Genomic DNA, 16,515 nt, shown 5'->3' on the forward strand with positions numbered 1-16,515 from the left:
CCCCGCGGGCGGAGGTGGCCCCGGGGATGCGGGTGAGGGGCCGCGGCCCCGCAGAGGGAGCGGACGAAGCTCGGCCGGGTCTGCCCGCCCCGAGCCGGAGTTGCCCTCATGCCCCTCCGGTGCTCAACGCCGGGCGGAGGGCTCCTGCATTCATCCACCCGCAGAGCCCTGAAGCGAAAAAAGGCGGGGACGAGCTCGTCCCCTAACAGGAGGATATTCGGTCCTTCCAAAGCTCCTCTCAAGGAATGAAATCCGGCAGTGTCTCCCCGTTGTCCCTCGTGCTGGAAAAAGACTGACTGGGAGCATCTCTCCCAGGGGCAGAGCTGAGCTGTGGCCTAGCAGCAGGCACGGGGCAGGGCTGCAGGCAGACCCGCTGCCTCCAGGCTGTGAGCCAGCACCCAGGCACTTCGGGAGCTTCGGTGTGCCTCTGCTTGGGGATAGGCTCCCTGACTGCTCGTCTTGCACCTGTCTCTTTGACGCTTCCCTGTAAGGATCCTGCAGCTCTTTTCTCTTTTTGCTGCTTTGAGGCTCACTGTGCAAGATGGAAACAGAAAAGAGATACTGGGTCACCCAGTCCGTCTCCCAGGCCCAGGGAAGATTGTTCTCCACTTAATGTTCCTTTTCCTCTACTTTCAGCAGCTCACTTTCCTTTGGTCCTCCACTGCCTCTTTTTTTTCTTAATCTCAAGCTGGTAGGTTTTTGTTCTCTGTTTAGCTGAGTTAGGGGTAATATGAAAGCACTTGGCTTTGCATTTGCAAAATAATCAGCCGGAGCCACTGGTTGTAGCTCATCTAAGTGCTCATGTAAGACACTCGCAGGTGACTGCATACATCACTGAAGAACATCACAGATTCAAACCACTACTCCTGACGGAAGCCAAAGACACATGAATAAAAGGGCATCACATTCATGAAGTGGGAGCCATTAAACACTTGCATTACTTCAGGAGCATGTATGTGACTCCTTACCTCTAGGTGCATGCATTGGCTGCTGCATGTGTGTTCCTTTATGTGAATCACACCCAGAAGATGGACTCCATTCCAGCTCAGGCAGGGGTAGAGCCCAGGCTGTGGGGTGGCTTGTAATGTCCCCTGCTTAGGGTGAGATGGCTGTTGTCCCTTTATCTCTTTGAATAAATATGTAGTAATCTGTAGAGAACATAAAAGCCATCTTTGTATCTAAGCACTCTACAAATATTATCTGTGAATTCCTGTAAGCATCTCTGTGAAGGAGGGTTGTATTCTTTACCTGCAGATGTAGAAACTTAAATACCAGTGAATCTAACTCACCCAGCTCACCGAGGCAGGAAGTTCCAGATTCAGAATTGAGACCATGGACAGCAGCTGGGCTTTACTGTACAGCACGCCTCTCTCAGATGTCCTCCACTAAGCACAGCAGACCTGAAAGTTACAGACAGGTTTGTGAAGATTAGATTTCCAAGGTACTTGTGAAAAGTTTGTTCCTGTAGGCTAATAATTTGCTTTTCAGGTTAAAAACTGATCTTTTGCCACTCTACCTATCTCCAGCCCATCTCTAACACAATGTCCACACAGTCCTGCAGTCACAGAATCGTAGGGGTTGGAAGGGGACTCTTGAGATCATCAGTCCAACCCCTCTGCCAAAGCAGATTCCCTACAGTAGCTTGCACATAAAAGCATCCGTGTGGGTTTTGAATATCTCCAGAGAAGGAGACTCCACAGCCTCTCTGGCCAGCCTGTTCCAGTGCTCTGTTACCTTCAAAGCTTTACTGTTCACTTCTGTTCCTGTTCACTTGCTCTCACCAAGTGTTTCTTCCTGTCCCTCCAGCTGTGTATTTCAGGCTGACTGCTATCTGCCACCCCTGATGATGATGTACTGAAAAAACATGAAAGAAATTAAGATTATACTGTTAGGACAAGAGAAGAGACAAATAACCAGGAATGAAGGTGGCATATGGCAGCCTCTCATTTCCATGAACAACCAGTTGGATGGGCACCTCAACCTGAATATAATGGTGCTTCACAGCCTCATCTCGGGATGTTTTGTTAAGATTTAAGATGAATCTGTGCTAAGAGACAAGCAAATTGTCATTATCACATTCTTCCTTCTGAAGCCCGTCCCTAACATTCACAGTACTATTAGCATTTGCAACACACGCTTCACTTTTTTTTTGCTTAGGCAATCAGTCTCATGGTGATATTTTTAGATACAAATGGTACAGCAACCATACCACACAGATGTTGGAGAATACCAAAGAGACTTCATCCCTGTTTCTTTCTTACAGTGAACCCAGTGTATCTTAGGACAAAATAGAATGACATTATTTGGCTCTATGTAGATATGAATGCCTTGCAAATAGTTCACATACTTTACTTGGGATGCTCAGTGACTCAAGTTAATGAGTTCCATGGTAACCAAGGTCATACCAGATGCTTTCCCAAACCTTCCCTAACTAAATACAACTGAGATCTTGCAGGATAATCAGAGCTTCGTGTTTAGATGATTTACGGTGGCCTAGGACACCAGGGGATTCTGAGTACTATCTACCTGATCAAGAGGAGGTAATGATTTATAATTAGCTAATGTGTTCTCATTGTAATGTCTAATACTGGATTAGAAAAATGCTATAGAATTTGGGACACTGTGTTCTCACTGAGCTTTCTGATGTTACTAGGCTAAACTCATGGTTTTAGCATAAAGTTATAGCAAAATCTACACCAGGATTCTGTGACTTCAGCTTTGCCCTAACAGCACAAGACTGACTTTCTAGCTTTTGTAAGTCCTATTTTTACTTGCAGGAGAGTTTCAGACATTGAGTATCTAGATATTGTTGTTTCTCCCATTACCAACCTTGAAAGTTTATAACTGCCAATAAATTGTGTTCTTTAACATCTTCATCAATGACATCAACAGTGGGATCGAGCGCACCCTCAGCTGATGACACCAAGCTGTGTGGTGTGGCCAACACTCCTGATGGATGGGATGCCATCCAGAGAGACCCAGGCAGGCTGAGCAGTGGGCCCAGCAGAACCTCATGAGGTTCTACAAAGCCAAGTGCAAGGTCTAGCACCTGGGTCATGGCAACCCCTGCTATCAGGACAAGCTGGGGGATGAAAGGAGAGAGCACAGCCCTGCTGAACAGGACCTGGGGTACTGGTGGATGGCAGCTGGGCACGAGCCAGCACTGTGCCCTCGCAGCCCAGAAAGCCAACCGGATCCTGGGTGCATCCAAAGCAGCGCGGCCAGCAGGGCCAGGGAGGGGATCTGCCCCTCTGCTCTGCGCCGTGAGACCTCACCTGGAGCGCTGCGTCCAGATGGGGAGTGCTCAGCACAGGAGAGACACGGAGCTGCTGGAGCACATCCAGAGGAGGGGCACAAAAATGATGCGAGGGATGGAACAGCTCCCTGCGAGGACAGGCTGAGAGCTGGGGCTGTGCAGCATGGAGAAGGGAAGGCTGCGGGGAGAGCTGAGAGCGGCCTGTCAGTATCTAGAGGGGCTGTGAGAAGGAGGGGGACAGACTCTTGAGCAGGGTCTGTGGTGACAGGACAAGGGGAAATGGTTTCAAACTAAAAGAGGAGAGATTTAGGTTGGACGTAACGAAGAAGTTTTTCACAATAAGGGTAATGAGGCTCTGGCACAAGTTGCTCAGAGAAGTGGTGGTGCCCCATCCCTGGAGACACTCAAGGTCAGGCTGGACTGGGCTCTGAGCACCTGATCCGGCCTGTCCTTGTTCATCGCAGTTGGACTTGATGACTTTTAAGGGTCCCTTTCAACTCAAAAGATTGTATGATTCTATAAATAAATGTATTACCAATTATGTTACAGTTTTTTTTTTTTAAACTGGTTATTTCTTCATAAAAACAGGAGATAGAATTGACTGAACTTTATGTTAATCTCAGCATTTTGATTAGCTTAGCTGATCAATTCTACAATAGTTTACAGATAGGAATGGTAGTGGGGAGAGACAGAAGCAAAGATGAAAAGAGATTCAGGGAGAAGATGAAACCACAGTTAACAGGAGTCAAGGGGAAAGTACAGAGTCAGGAGGGGGAGAATGAATATAGACATTATAGCTTCATGTATTTTGGAGAGCAGGTCAAAGGGCATGCAGTTAAGATTTGATTCAGTTAGGAGTGGGAACAAACTGTTGAAGCTCTCTTATTTACCTTTCATTACCAAGCAGTATCAGAGACACACAATTAAATTAAAAAGCAGCAGATGACAGTTTAACAGAAATACTCTGCTATGCAGTTAATAGCTAATCTACTAAGCTGCCTTCTACACAGTATATTCTACAATAATACACAGTATTATTGGCAAAAATAATTGTTTTTAAAACTTTGAAGTTGTATATTATTAGCAGAGTACATGCATTAGACTAACTACAGAAAAACCCATTGGGATTAATATTCAGAATTCATGGAAAGGTAGCTGCTGGATGCCTCAGGAAAGACCTGTTCTTCCTATTCCTATGCATGATGGGAGTTTACAGTACGTCTATCCTCCTCTGAAAGTTTTTGAGACAAGATAGGAGACTAGCTGAAACACTGGTTTGTTGTTGTTCTTCTTTTCCTTATTTTTTTTGCTAAGAATATCAATAGGTGAAATCCTGGAACCACAGAAACGTATGACAGGTTTTGACAGGTTTATTACCTCGGTCATCACAGCTAGGACTTTATCCATTACATCCTGGCAGAATAATTTTGTCAGGCATATAGGAATATGTTCTAGCTCATGGAAGGATGACCAAGATTTGTATAAGAACAGGCTCAAAAAGGAAACTCGTTGATAAATAGAAGTCATTACTCCATTATTGGAGACTAATTCACCCTTAGATAGCAGACAGAAATTCTTGCAGCAACTTTTATCAGACTTGAACATGGACTGATACAGCAATAACCTATATATACTGCAGTTGCACAACTAAGACAAATGTGGAAACAGTCAGCATGTACAAATGTCTTCATTTTTCTTGGGTTTGTGGTATTTTCAGGATGCATACTTCTAGTCCTAAGAGCTAGGGGGATGGTGGAAATGTAGGGTTATTATAGTCCCATAATGTCAGAAACAATTTATATTACCTTCTGCTTTCTGATGAATTGTACACTAGGCACTGCTGGCATAACATAGCCCTGCAATTCTTATTTAAACCCTTACTTTTGCTGCGCTCATCTGTATTTATTACTTAAGGAAACAGTAAATCAAATAAAAATGTAATGGCATCCCCTATACACTGTTAATAAAGTGAATCTGCTCTCTCTTTTTTTTTTCCCATACCTACGAATACTGTTCTCAAGAAATCTTGAGAGTTATATCCTGCTCAAAATATTTTAATTCTGTATTTAATTACTGAAATATATTTAAGACAATCTCCTTTAGCTGTAAGAAGTGAACCATCACTTCAGATAACTGCTTGCCAACCAAAAGGTCTGCTTTCCTCCCAGTGTTTATTTGTATATTACTATAAACCAGCTCAGCTCAGTTCAGATCACTAGCAGGTTTTTTTTTGTTGTTTTTTTTTTTTTGTGAAAATGTATTTGGAAAACAGCACAAGGATTCTTAGGAAGGGATGTCTAGACATGCAGAATTTACATTTTTCACTGAAGTTTTTCAGTTTTGACCTGTTCCACTCGATCAGAGAGTTTCCTACCCTCCCTAAGCAGGTACTCAGGTAGTTAGAGTTAATGTAAGCGTTATGCAGGAAACTGACATTCATGCTGTTAAATTCAAAGAACCTGTGGTTTTACTTCTGGATTGAACCTTTGTAGCACTAGGGTAAGGAATTCACTTCATATAAAAACTATATTAATATGGAAACAAAATTTAACAGCAAAGGAGGCTTTGTCTCCACTAGTCCTGGAGAATATGGGGTGTTTGTCTCTCCCTTGCTTTGTCACTAGCCAAGAAATACCACCTTGATGGTGAAAAGAATTCCCTGTGCAACTTCCATGAAAAGAAAGCACTTCCTCAGAAGAAAGAGGTGCAGAAAGCATCTGTGAGAAGAATGAGCATCGCTGGTACTTTTAGACCTTTTTTTCCTCTTACCTAGAAACCTTTTCTATCACCCAATTTCAACAGCACCTCAAGGTCTAACAAGATAATAACAGGAAGAAAAATACCAGTGCTAGCAAAGTGTCTACACAGGAAATGTACAGAACCAGAATGTGAGCAGGAAAGAGAGGAAAACCATAGGAAGAAGAGACATGTCCGATTGTAACGTCACAGTCCAACCCACAGGCTGGAGATTCTGACCTCTGTGTACTAAAAGATCTAATCCACAGTCTTTAAATCATATTTTGTCCTATTGTGAAGGACTTGCATTATCCATCTGCGCAGAGATGAATTCCACCTAACATGATTTGTTTTATCGATTTCAGCAGGATTAACTGAGAATACAAAGATGACTACAGTTGTATACACTTACCTTGATGTGAATAACACAATATGGTTCTGATAATCTGCAGTGATCGGGAGACATCAAATCCTTCAAAAACCCAGTAGTTTATCTGAAAAAAAAAGTGATATTAACAATATATACCATGTTAAAGGAAGTGTTCTTACGCTTTATAACATTTGTATTCCCAATTAAAAGTTGTTTGGCTTTGTAACTCACACCTTGTAGCAATTGCACTGGATCCTGACAATTACAGTATAAAATTGACTAGCTATCTGATTGCTCTTTTAGCACAGTAGAAGGCATCAGAAGTGAAAAAAAAAAAGCAACCTTGCAAAATGGTTTTGTGAAAGCAATTCTCACCTTATATCAATTTGAAGAGTCTTAAGCATTTTCCAATAGATCTGACATGGTTCTTATATAGCAAATGGAAGTCGACTGACAATAGATTTACTTTTCTTAACTACCTTTTGCAGACTCTTCAGAAGTAGCCCTTGAGCCCCAAGGAGTCCACAGACCCAATTTGCAGGAAAACAGATACTTATTATCATCGGCTACATTTTGTTTTATTATCAGTTTAACTTGAAACTACTGTTGAACATAAAAACTGCTAGCATCTTGTTTTTACTTGAGTTCTATCTCGCCCTTATAAGCACTCAATAATATCTTGAGGTCCCTTCCAAGGCCTGCAATTCTGTGATTCTGTAATAATAAGTATGCACTCAAGCACTAACATGAAGGTAAGATCAGTGAACGTCCATTTCTGGGAAGCTTTTCTACCCAGTGATGTTTCTACAGCATCCTATTTTTGATGACCAAGCACTGCATTGTGCACACAGCCATTGCTTTCAGCAAGTTTGAAAGCAGACACCTAAGTGTAACTGACTAGCAAAGTCTAGGAAGAGCCACCCATCTGTCTGGTGTTCATAGTCACCCAGTTCTTAGTGTTGCTTTTCAAAGCACTGGGCCAAGTCTTCATTCAGTGTAAAGTACCTTAGATCAATGATACAGTTTCTACTGTGGAGTAGTGTACATGGACTCTGTTTGACTTTTCTGCAATGTAAATGAAATTACCATATTTTGCGTGGCACACAGATTGGCCGGCACAGCAGACTGCACTCCTTTCAGCCTTGCATGTCTTTTGTTTAGCAGCTAGGAAGCAGACCCCACAATCCTTCTGGCCATCCCTTATGACTAAAGCTTAGGAAGAAATTTTCTGTCATTAAAATTGATTCTATAATCTTGAACTTTTTAAAAAACTATTTAACTCAACTGCATACGAAACCCCCGAATAACCACGTCTCAAGTGTGCAAAATTAAGCTGCAATGAGGATCCCCGTGATTTTTCTTCCTTCCAAGTACATAAAGAAATCTTGAAAGATTTATTTTTAATTCTTTAAGCAGTTACTTTATCTTTTATATTACTTTCTAAACATTATTCTTTTCTAAATGTTATTCTAAATATTATGTGATGGTTCCCTTTTCTACTTGATACCCCTCTAGTACTACAGAGAACTGTTAAAAACATAAACCCATTACTGGAAGCTCAGTCTTTAAGAAAGAAATATCATTTTGACTTGTCTGGTAAGCCCTCTCAGATAATCATTTATGTATCTTAGCAAATGCAAAATAATAAAAGTAAATAGAGTAAAATCCTTATTTTCAAAGAGCGAGGTGCTATTGCCTTGGTACTTGTGATTCAGCAGCCTGATTACCTTCATTAGGCATCATTCTATTGACTTCAGTGGTTTTTCATTAAGTCTAAGAGCTTATTTTGTAGAGTGTGTAGACCTATCCATATTCTTGAGTTGCAAGGATGGCTAGCGAACAACAGGAGAAGCAAGACAGGAATTTTTATTTAAAATTTCTCATAAACTATTTGTTCTTCGTATGTTAGAAAGTATAAAATGAAAGAGCACAGACCGCTCTTTTTTGGGGTAAAGTGGCAGAGGGATCACCTTATAGTTCTAACCTGAGGTCTGTTTATGTAAAAATCACTCTTGCTCAGAAACTAGATCTTTGCCATCTATACCCAGGTTGTGGATACCGACTCTGAGGGGCATCTAGCTCAACAGATAGTTTCACAGTGATAAACTTGCTAGTTAAATCTCTAAAAGCAAGACAACTGAGAACTGACCTTATCACCTTGTTATCAGAAGGGTTAGCCTCACCCACGGTTTCTATGGGGCTATAATATGTCAAGTGGGATGTAGTGAATTAAGGAGGAAATTCAAACATGTAATTTTAGACTTGACTTTGAAAGTTCTTGCTTTTGTGTTGCAAGGCAGACCTTACACGTTACTTTGATATACTGTTGTTATTTGCAATCTAATCTTGTATAATAATTAACTCCAACTGATCCATTGCAGTGCTTTAGCAAAGTATTGGGGCCTATTAAATTGGACCATGAATACACAGTTGCTTTCCTTATTGCTAATATAATTATGCTGTTAGAGGGAAAAAAAAAAGAGATTAATGGAAAGGTGTTGCTAAATAGGGCTCCTTGGTGCTGTAAATTTTTGGAGTGCTGTTATATGGTTTTGAAGTATTAAGTATACATGAAAAGCAGCATGCTGGAATCTTTTGGAAAAGACTTGTTTCCATTATTGTTTAGGAAAACATTCTGCTGTCAAAGGTGAAAGCCGATGACAACAGCACCAAAGGGTATGTTTTCACTGCAAGCTTATTCATACCGTTAGGGCCACCCCATTCCACACAGCACTGCACAAGCACTCATGCATAGATACGCTCGAACTTTGAACCTGGCTTTGCCTTTAGAGCTCAATTTGTCTTCTAAGTAGATCACCAGTCCTAAAGTTTTCAAAGAGGAGCTTGGCTTTAGGGCACACATGAAATCATGTGTTTGCTATATATATCCAGCTGGATTATGGATTCAGTTTGGAGAATAAATACCTCTCTTATGGACTCGCTAATGTATTAAAGCATGAAAAGCAAGTAAAATCTCTGTCATAAGCAAGGAGACAGAGCGTTATTCTAATTCTCTATTAATTGGATCATAATGACTCCTGGACTCTGTAGTTTCTGAATCATTCATCTCCCGTTTGGCTCTTGCTAGAAACTACTTGCCAGTTCATATACCTCTAACTCAACTTTTAACCCTTCGTTGGAGAAGAACACTGAAAGATGTCACCTCAGCAGGCTGCCTTGTGCTAGATATAGGAAAGACCAACTGTAAAATATGGCTCAGAGTGCGAGGAACCCTGTCCTGTTCAGTCAGCTGGCAACAGAAATTCTTTTTACAGATAAATAATAATCAGCCCAGCGATGTTGATCTAACAGGTCAGTTCCCATATGATTTCTGGGGAGAGGTCCCTGGCTGAGTGGGAAAAAGAGGCTTGGGGATGACTCTGTAACCGAAAGGATGGAAGTAACTCAGGAATGGCAGAAGTGGTTCTAGGACACCCTGTGAGACAGTATATAAAGAAGCTCAAGTCAGTGTCACAATTAGCAGTCCGAGATACACTGCTGCAGACCTGCTGTCAAACCCAAGTAAATATCAGGCCATGATGGACGTGTTTCCACACAGACATAAAACTATGTCAGTTTGGTTATGTACTCCAGATATACTCTGCAATTTTAGCTCGGGCCATGACCTCCTCAACTGCAGCGGGAGCTTTGATCAAGCTAGAACAGCGATTTCACATTGGAAATGACATTGGGAACTTCATGAGCACTCAGACTTGCATTTAAAACAAGCCCAGAATCCAGCTGTTTCACTTGTTCACAGTGAATGCATTTTCCATACTTTGCACAATAATGAACTGAAAGTCAATTAATTTCTGCATATATTCAGAACAAAATGTATGAACCAGCCTTTTCAAAAATCATAAAAAAAATATTCCTGTATTTTTCAAATATGCCAAGAGTCATTTGGTCAAATATCAGTCTCCATAACTTTAAACTCACGTATGCTTTGATTATGATACATTTCAAAGAAGCTGATAGTGATCTTCTAAAATAGATACATGAAAATAATTCTTCTCTCAGAACTATAGCTGTAAGCTAAAAGCACAAAGATCAGCTGACAGCACTTCTCTCATCTGTCAGCAATGCTCATTTTTGATTACAAAACATAACTAAAGTTTCCAAAATTGGTTCATCAGGGAAGATCTATGTTCTCAATTCAGTTGGTGTTCATCAAACCGCTTCTGCTAAATTACTAAGGTTTTGGGACATCCAAGACCATTTAAGCTATTCAAGTCAAAGAGAAACTGAATGGCAGCACTTGGCAGCAGCAGCACTTTCCAAAGTTCACAAACTGCCTCAAGATCATCAGATGATTATGCCCAGAAATATAAGGATGTATCCTGGAGATAAAGTTCTGGTTCCGAGTACAATGAGTAAGAAACCCTTGGTGACTTCAGTGGACATCAAACTGGACTCATGAGATCACAAATGCGAGAAGACGGAGGAAGCAGTATTCTAACTTTATTTTGATCATGTCATGACTATCTCATCTTAAAAACACACACTACATATATGTGTACATTCCCTTTTAGAAGAAGTATATTTTTGATTCAGAAGATGGAATGTTTCCAGATGACCCCAAAATGAAATACTACCCAGCAGCTTTGTAAAAACAGCACTGTTGAGTCCCACGTGTCTCGCCATTACTTGTACCAAAAACAATCCTTTTGAGATTAAAAATGCACTCTCAAGCTGCAAACTCATTTGGGACCTCCAGCACCAGAACTACTTGCCCTCCCTTCCCAATCTCGCTACCAAGAGCAGTCTGTAAAGGCCATACAAGACCTTCGACGTTCTCTGTGTGATACCACTGCTTTCCAGTTGTACTCCCAGTGACGCCATAGCAGCTCGAAGCCTGCCATGGGTTCATAATGAACACTGAAACTTCTGAACCTTCCACACAACGCTTCTGAAGCTGCTCCTAAGAATCCAGCCTGCACCTGCAAGCTCTTCCTGGCTCTTTCTGGGAAACAGGAGCAAGAGAGCAGTGAAAGCCTGGTTGTGGCACAAAAGCCAGCCTGATTCTTAACCCCAGAAAATGTGAGCAGGACTGCCAAGTGAGAGTGTGCCATAAACATTCCCCACATTGGGCAAAACTGCTCAGGTGAGGGTTAGCATGGATTGCAGCTCTACGACTTCTCCTTCTGTTCAGCAGAGTACACGATTCAGTTTCCCCAGAACGATTTGGAGATGAAAGGCAGTTTGATCACAAAAGCAGCTCTGTTGATGAAGGAGCAGCATGGAAAAGAAAGCTGTTGCACACAAACACAGTAGTAATGTTCTCTTCCTATGGATTTAGATTATTAGAAAATTGTCTACATTCTCCCTAATCTTCATTTCTCCTGTGTAATGTTTTTCAGTGTTTCAAAGACAGAGATGGGTATTCTCCTCCAAATAGGGCAGTTTTCTAAAAAAAAAAAAAGATGAAGCAAATTTTGGGGGTGTACTTACATCTTCAGCAGGAGACTTTTCTGCCTAAGAAAGGATTGCAAACCTCAGGACCTAGCCCTACAGCTTGTGTGCAGAGTAGTGAAATCATGCCATAGGAAGCCAAAAACAATAGAAACACAAGCAAAGGTTGGTTAATATTTCATTTTTTTGGTTGTTCAGAGATAAATTCAGATACTAAGCACAGATTAACTGGATTTGGGGCTATAGAAATGACTGTTACATAGCAAGGTCAGGGCTGAACGAAATGACTAGAAATCGATCAAATGTGCGAAGTGCTATGGGGTTACGGGGCAGTTAATCATTTCAAAACTTTACTCTGTAGAATGTACTGTACGTGATCAATGGCAGTGGAGATAATAAAGCGAGCAGCCTATAGCTCTGCTCCTCATATAAAGATGCTGGAATTGCGTTTGGTCTGATTAATTCAGCAAAATTTGGGTTGCTAATTAATGACGCTTTAAACAGAAGGTGGAAAAGTTAGCCCTGATATTTCTTAGAAAGTTATGTCTCATTCTCAGAATGCATCTGGCTAATGTTGTTTAGCAAGGACTGGAGAGATGTAACTTTTGGGGTCACTTTTTGTAACTTATCCTTCATTTAGACTTCTAAAAACCTACGTGGGTATAAACTGCACGTGCTGTTGGTGCAAGAACTGCGAACTGCTTGGCATCCATTTGCTGGCAGTGGGATATGCATTTACAAGCCCCTTTTCCCTCCTGGCTCCAAGGGATTAAGAATGCACCAATTCTTCGAGCCTTGGGACCCGATTCTGTACCGCCGAAATCAATAGAAGCTTTGTTATTGACCTCAATGGGCAGAGGCTCAAACCCTCAAAGAACACATTATGCGATACATGTTTTTTTTAAAAAGAAAACCTTAGCATTTTGACTGATAGAAAGAAACTGAAATAGAGAGGTGAAAAACAAACTCTGATTCCCCAGTTAGGCACCCGACTCTACGTGTGAGCACAGCGTAAAAGCAGGCAGAATAACTGCACTGAGCAGCTGCATTTTGCATTAGCATTTAAACCACGAATAATATCCGCTGACAACAAGTCTCTAATTTACGTACCTGAAAACAACATAAATCAGGAAAAGCAGCGGGAGCTCTGTGAGTGAGTCGCCTGGTTACTTTGCGATGAGGCATAGATGCAGGCACCCATCTGTACACCTCTAGGTTGCAGAATTTTCACTACAGCGTATAAGAGGAACTCTTCTCGTTTCTCTGACATTCCTTCACCTGCCTCCAGCAGCCTCTTCTCTGCTGTGCTCCCATCAGCCTGAGAACATTGCTGCGAGCAAATGGAAACTAAGACGACTTTCATAACCATTTACCGCTCTATCCTGAGTTGTAAGCAAGTTAATGACTGCACATAATAAAATGGATACTTTGCAGCCAAACGTAGTCAATGGCTGCACTTTCCCCTTCTAGCTTCAGCATTAATAACAAACCCTCTCGGTTTTTCTAAACTTAATCTATAAACAGAACAGGAGGGCCTGCATATACATATTCATGTGAAAAACCCTCAAGAGGAATTAAAGGCAATAGCACTATCCATCTTCCTTACATGCTGGATGAATGAAGCACCGGCTCTGGGTTTTCAAAGCGTTACTGGTCGCCTCGGTCACCAGCCGTTGCTTCTCATCCTTACCTGGATGATTTGCAAGCACATCACCTCTTTCAGCACAGCTTTCCAAATATGTCCAGGGAGAACGTTTATTTGCTCATATCCACGACACACCTCATTTACCAAAAAGTCCTGGGGAAAGAAAATCCACCCTGCCACAAGCATGCATAAAAGGGGGAAATAACGCCTTTCCTAGCACCTCCAGACTGGAGCTGAACATCAGCAAACACTATTTAGAGAGGGGAAGTGCTGCAGCAGTCTCCTCGTACTAGTAGGGGTCAGAGCATCAACTCCCAGACAGAGAGACCTTTTGTAATCGGAAACCCCAAAACATTTTCTCAAAAGTCAGTACGATTATCACATCCTCGTGGTGCAGAATTCTTAATGCCGAGCAGCTAGTACATTTTATGAATTCATCACTTTGCTGTTGAACACTGGCATGCACTGATAGCTAGGCACAAAAAGCTCCAGCGCTGTACAGAAGTGGCATTCAGCCTTTGACGAGCGAAGAGCTACTTTGTCATCAAACAGAGGCTCACAAAACCATGAAAGAATGAACCGCATTTAAAATGGAGAAATGTGCGCAGGCAGTTTATGCGAGAGTTAATACACTGCTCCAAACAAGTCAGCAAAATCTACAGCCAGGAACAGTTCTTTTCGGAGCACAGCCAGAGACCCGGGCTCATCAGCTATCTGTCACCCGTCGCAGAAGCCCGGCTCTGTGTAAGTCAATACTGCCCATATGTGTGTGGGTGCACTCACACCTCTATTTTTTGTTTCAAGTTGTCTGGGGGCAGCTGCCATATTACCTTCGAGACACGGTGTGACGTTTTAATCAAATGTTAGCAAGGAGCTTGAAGCAGCTTATAAGGCACAAATGGGATATAACATGCTGGGACACTGTAATAAGACATCACCAATACAGCGATGATTAGCTTCATTTTTTCTTGCCCTTTGCATCTATTTTTTGTTGGGATGCTCTCTCTATTGTTTCCAAAACAATACGGAAAAAAAAAACCAACAACAACAAGCAAGAAATACCCATTAAGCAAGATAACCCAGACTGGGGTTTGAATAATAACCTTTTGGTCTATTTTATACCTTTATACTGTCCCGCAGCTGAGATGAGGATAACGAATGAACAGAAACAACGAGATTGCTGCATTCTAATCTCTAAAGTTTAGGGCAAGAAGCTTTTCCCATTTTTCAAACACTATTTTGGTTACAGCCCAACTGTGTCATGCTTTCCTATGCAAACTTGCCACTGTCACCAGTGGGATTTCTGAATATTTACATGGGAACTGGTTATTTTTCCTCTTCAGTTTTTGAACTGCTAGAAGAATTTGTGTCAACCTTGGGGGAAGAGAGGGAAGGAGGAGAACGTGAGGGAATGTGAACAGAGTTAGATAATGCTGTGCGCCAAATACTTCCCCATCAACCCCTTGGCATGCTGCTGGTACACTGGAGCTGCTTCCCAAAGTGTTACATTTGCAAGTGCAATATCTGCAGTCCCTAATGAGTAAGTTTTCTAACACAAATCCCGTTCACAAATCCCATTACAAATAACAAATAATATTGCAATATTTGAGCACTACCCAGAAACACAGATTTTTTCTTATTCTTCTTTCAAGAAAAGGAAGGAAGGATGTTCAGAATTCCCTTTACTGAAATATTTATGCCCACTGCGTAAGAGTGAAGGGCACATTTTTGGTAACCAAGGTCTCTATAAGATAAACATGAAACTCCAGCACAGCTGGTGCTTGACAGTGAAAGTATTTATCTCTTGGAATTTTCTTTTAAGGAGATCCTTCATTAGTAAAAGAACCTTCTTAATATTCACTCTCAGATTGCTTCTGCTATTTGGTTCAAGGCAGTGCTTATTACTAAATATGTTATCTCAACATAGTAAGTTCCAGCAAATCTTAATATTTAGTACTGAGGTTTCTGAAAGCTGTAAATATTTGTTTCCAGAATTAAAATCAGAAAGATAAACAATGCACTTACCCATGTTTCTTTTATATAACCAAATATACTGACACACACCTGCTTATTTTTTCCACATGGCATTCCACAGTCACACTTTCTTTTCCTTTTACCTTTGATGTTTTCATCTCTAAAGCAACGAGGCTTTCAAACATCACTATTTCACCTTTTGAGCCTAGAAGAGAATTTGTTTCAGAAACAGGAAAGGTTATACTAAGGGGCTTGTTGAACCTGGCTGCAACAGGCCGATTTGTCTGCCTTATTACTAGTAGCATCATAGCTTCCACAAAGAAAGATTTTCCCACAAATGCGTGTTTTCATTCTATAACAAAGCTGAATGTGTTGCCTGATCCAATCCATAAAGCCCGATCCTTCAAGCTTCGTGCCAACCGTTGCCATTTCATTACTGTCCAAATGACACATGACAAGACAGAAGTGTCACTTAAAATACCTTACAAAGAGTTCTCTAGCTAGCTTTGAGATGTATTACTTTGTTGAGTGAGATTGCAACAGTGCAGAGGACTCTGAATGACTTGAAAGAACACAGTCAGCTTATGGAGATGAACCATGCATTACTGTGACTGTGGGAAAGAATAACTGAACTTGTATCATCAACATTGTATCTTTGAATATCCGCACAGATTTGGGACTGGATCAGCAAACACCCCTTCTTTGTACGTAGCTTTTGTTAAGAACTGCAAGGGAGAGTCCTCTGGAAACTTCAACCAAATAAAAGCAGTGTAGTAACACGGTAAGACTTTAGATTATCTTTCACTTTGCTGTAAGAACACCAGTGAGGTGCTCTGCTTTTACTACTCGGGAGCAGAGGGAAAGACAAGCACACTGTCCTTCCTCTTTCAGTAAGATAAGGCATCGGGCACTGGGAAACATGAATTGTTCTTTTTCATCTGTCCCGCCTCTGGATTTTGAACACCTACTCCGACAGCAGGTCTGCATGACCGCTGGCAGCTTGGTGACAAAATGGAATCAGTCTTCATGGGAAAATCTGCTACAACACTCCCCAAGTCAAGGCTAGACAGGTTTCATTTTGTTATGTCGAGACATACTGACAGTTTTAGTTAAGTTAATTTG

The 16,515-nt window shown here is 41.5% G+C and overlaps 1 protein-coding gene across 3 annotated transcripts in view; it reads right to left on the reverse strand.

The window, feature by feature from the left end:
* GRIA3 (glutamate ionotropic receptor AMPA type subunit 3) overlaps nt 1-16,515 on the reverse strand; it is a 433,486-nt gene that overhangs the window by 144,517 nt on the left and 272,454 nt on the right. The window contains exons 1-4 of one of the 3 annotated variants that reach the window (XM_021405729.1): nt 6,405-6,486; nt 1,735-1,854; nt 1,290-1,400; nt 969-1,148 (exon numbers count right to left, since the gene is read on the reverse strand). In XM_021405729.1, coding sequence (XP_021261404.1) covers nt 969-996 — 28 coding nt within the window. In that variant the 5' untranslated portion in view covers nt 997-1,148; nt 1,290-1,400; nt 1,735-1,854; nt 6,405-6,486. Of the gene's footprint in view, nt 1-968; nt 1,401-1,734; nt 1,855-6,404; nt 6,487-16,515 lie in introns of those variants that run through there. The other 2 variants (XM_021405731.1, XM_021405730.1) reach the window with 2 other exon arrangements.

This window comes from Numida meleagris, chromosome 8, assembly GCF_002078875.1.
Source record: "Numida meleagris isolate 19003 breed g44 Domestic line chromosome 8, NumMel1.0, whole genome shotgun sequence".
NCBI lineage: Eukaryota > Metazoa > Chordata > Aves > Galliformes > Numididae > Numida > Numida meleagris.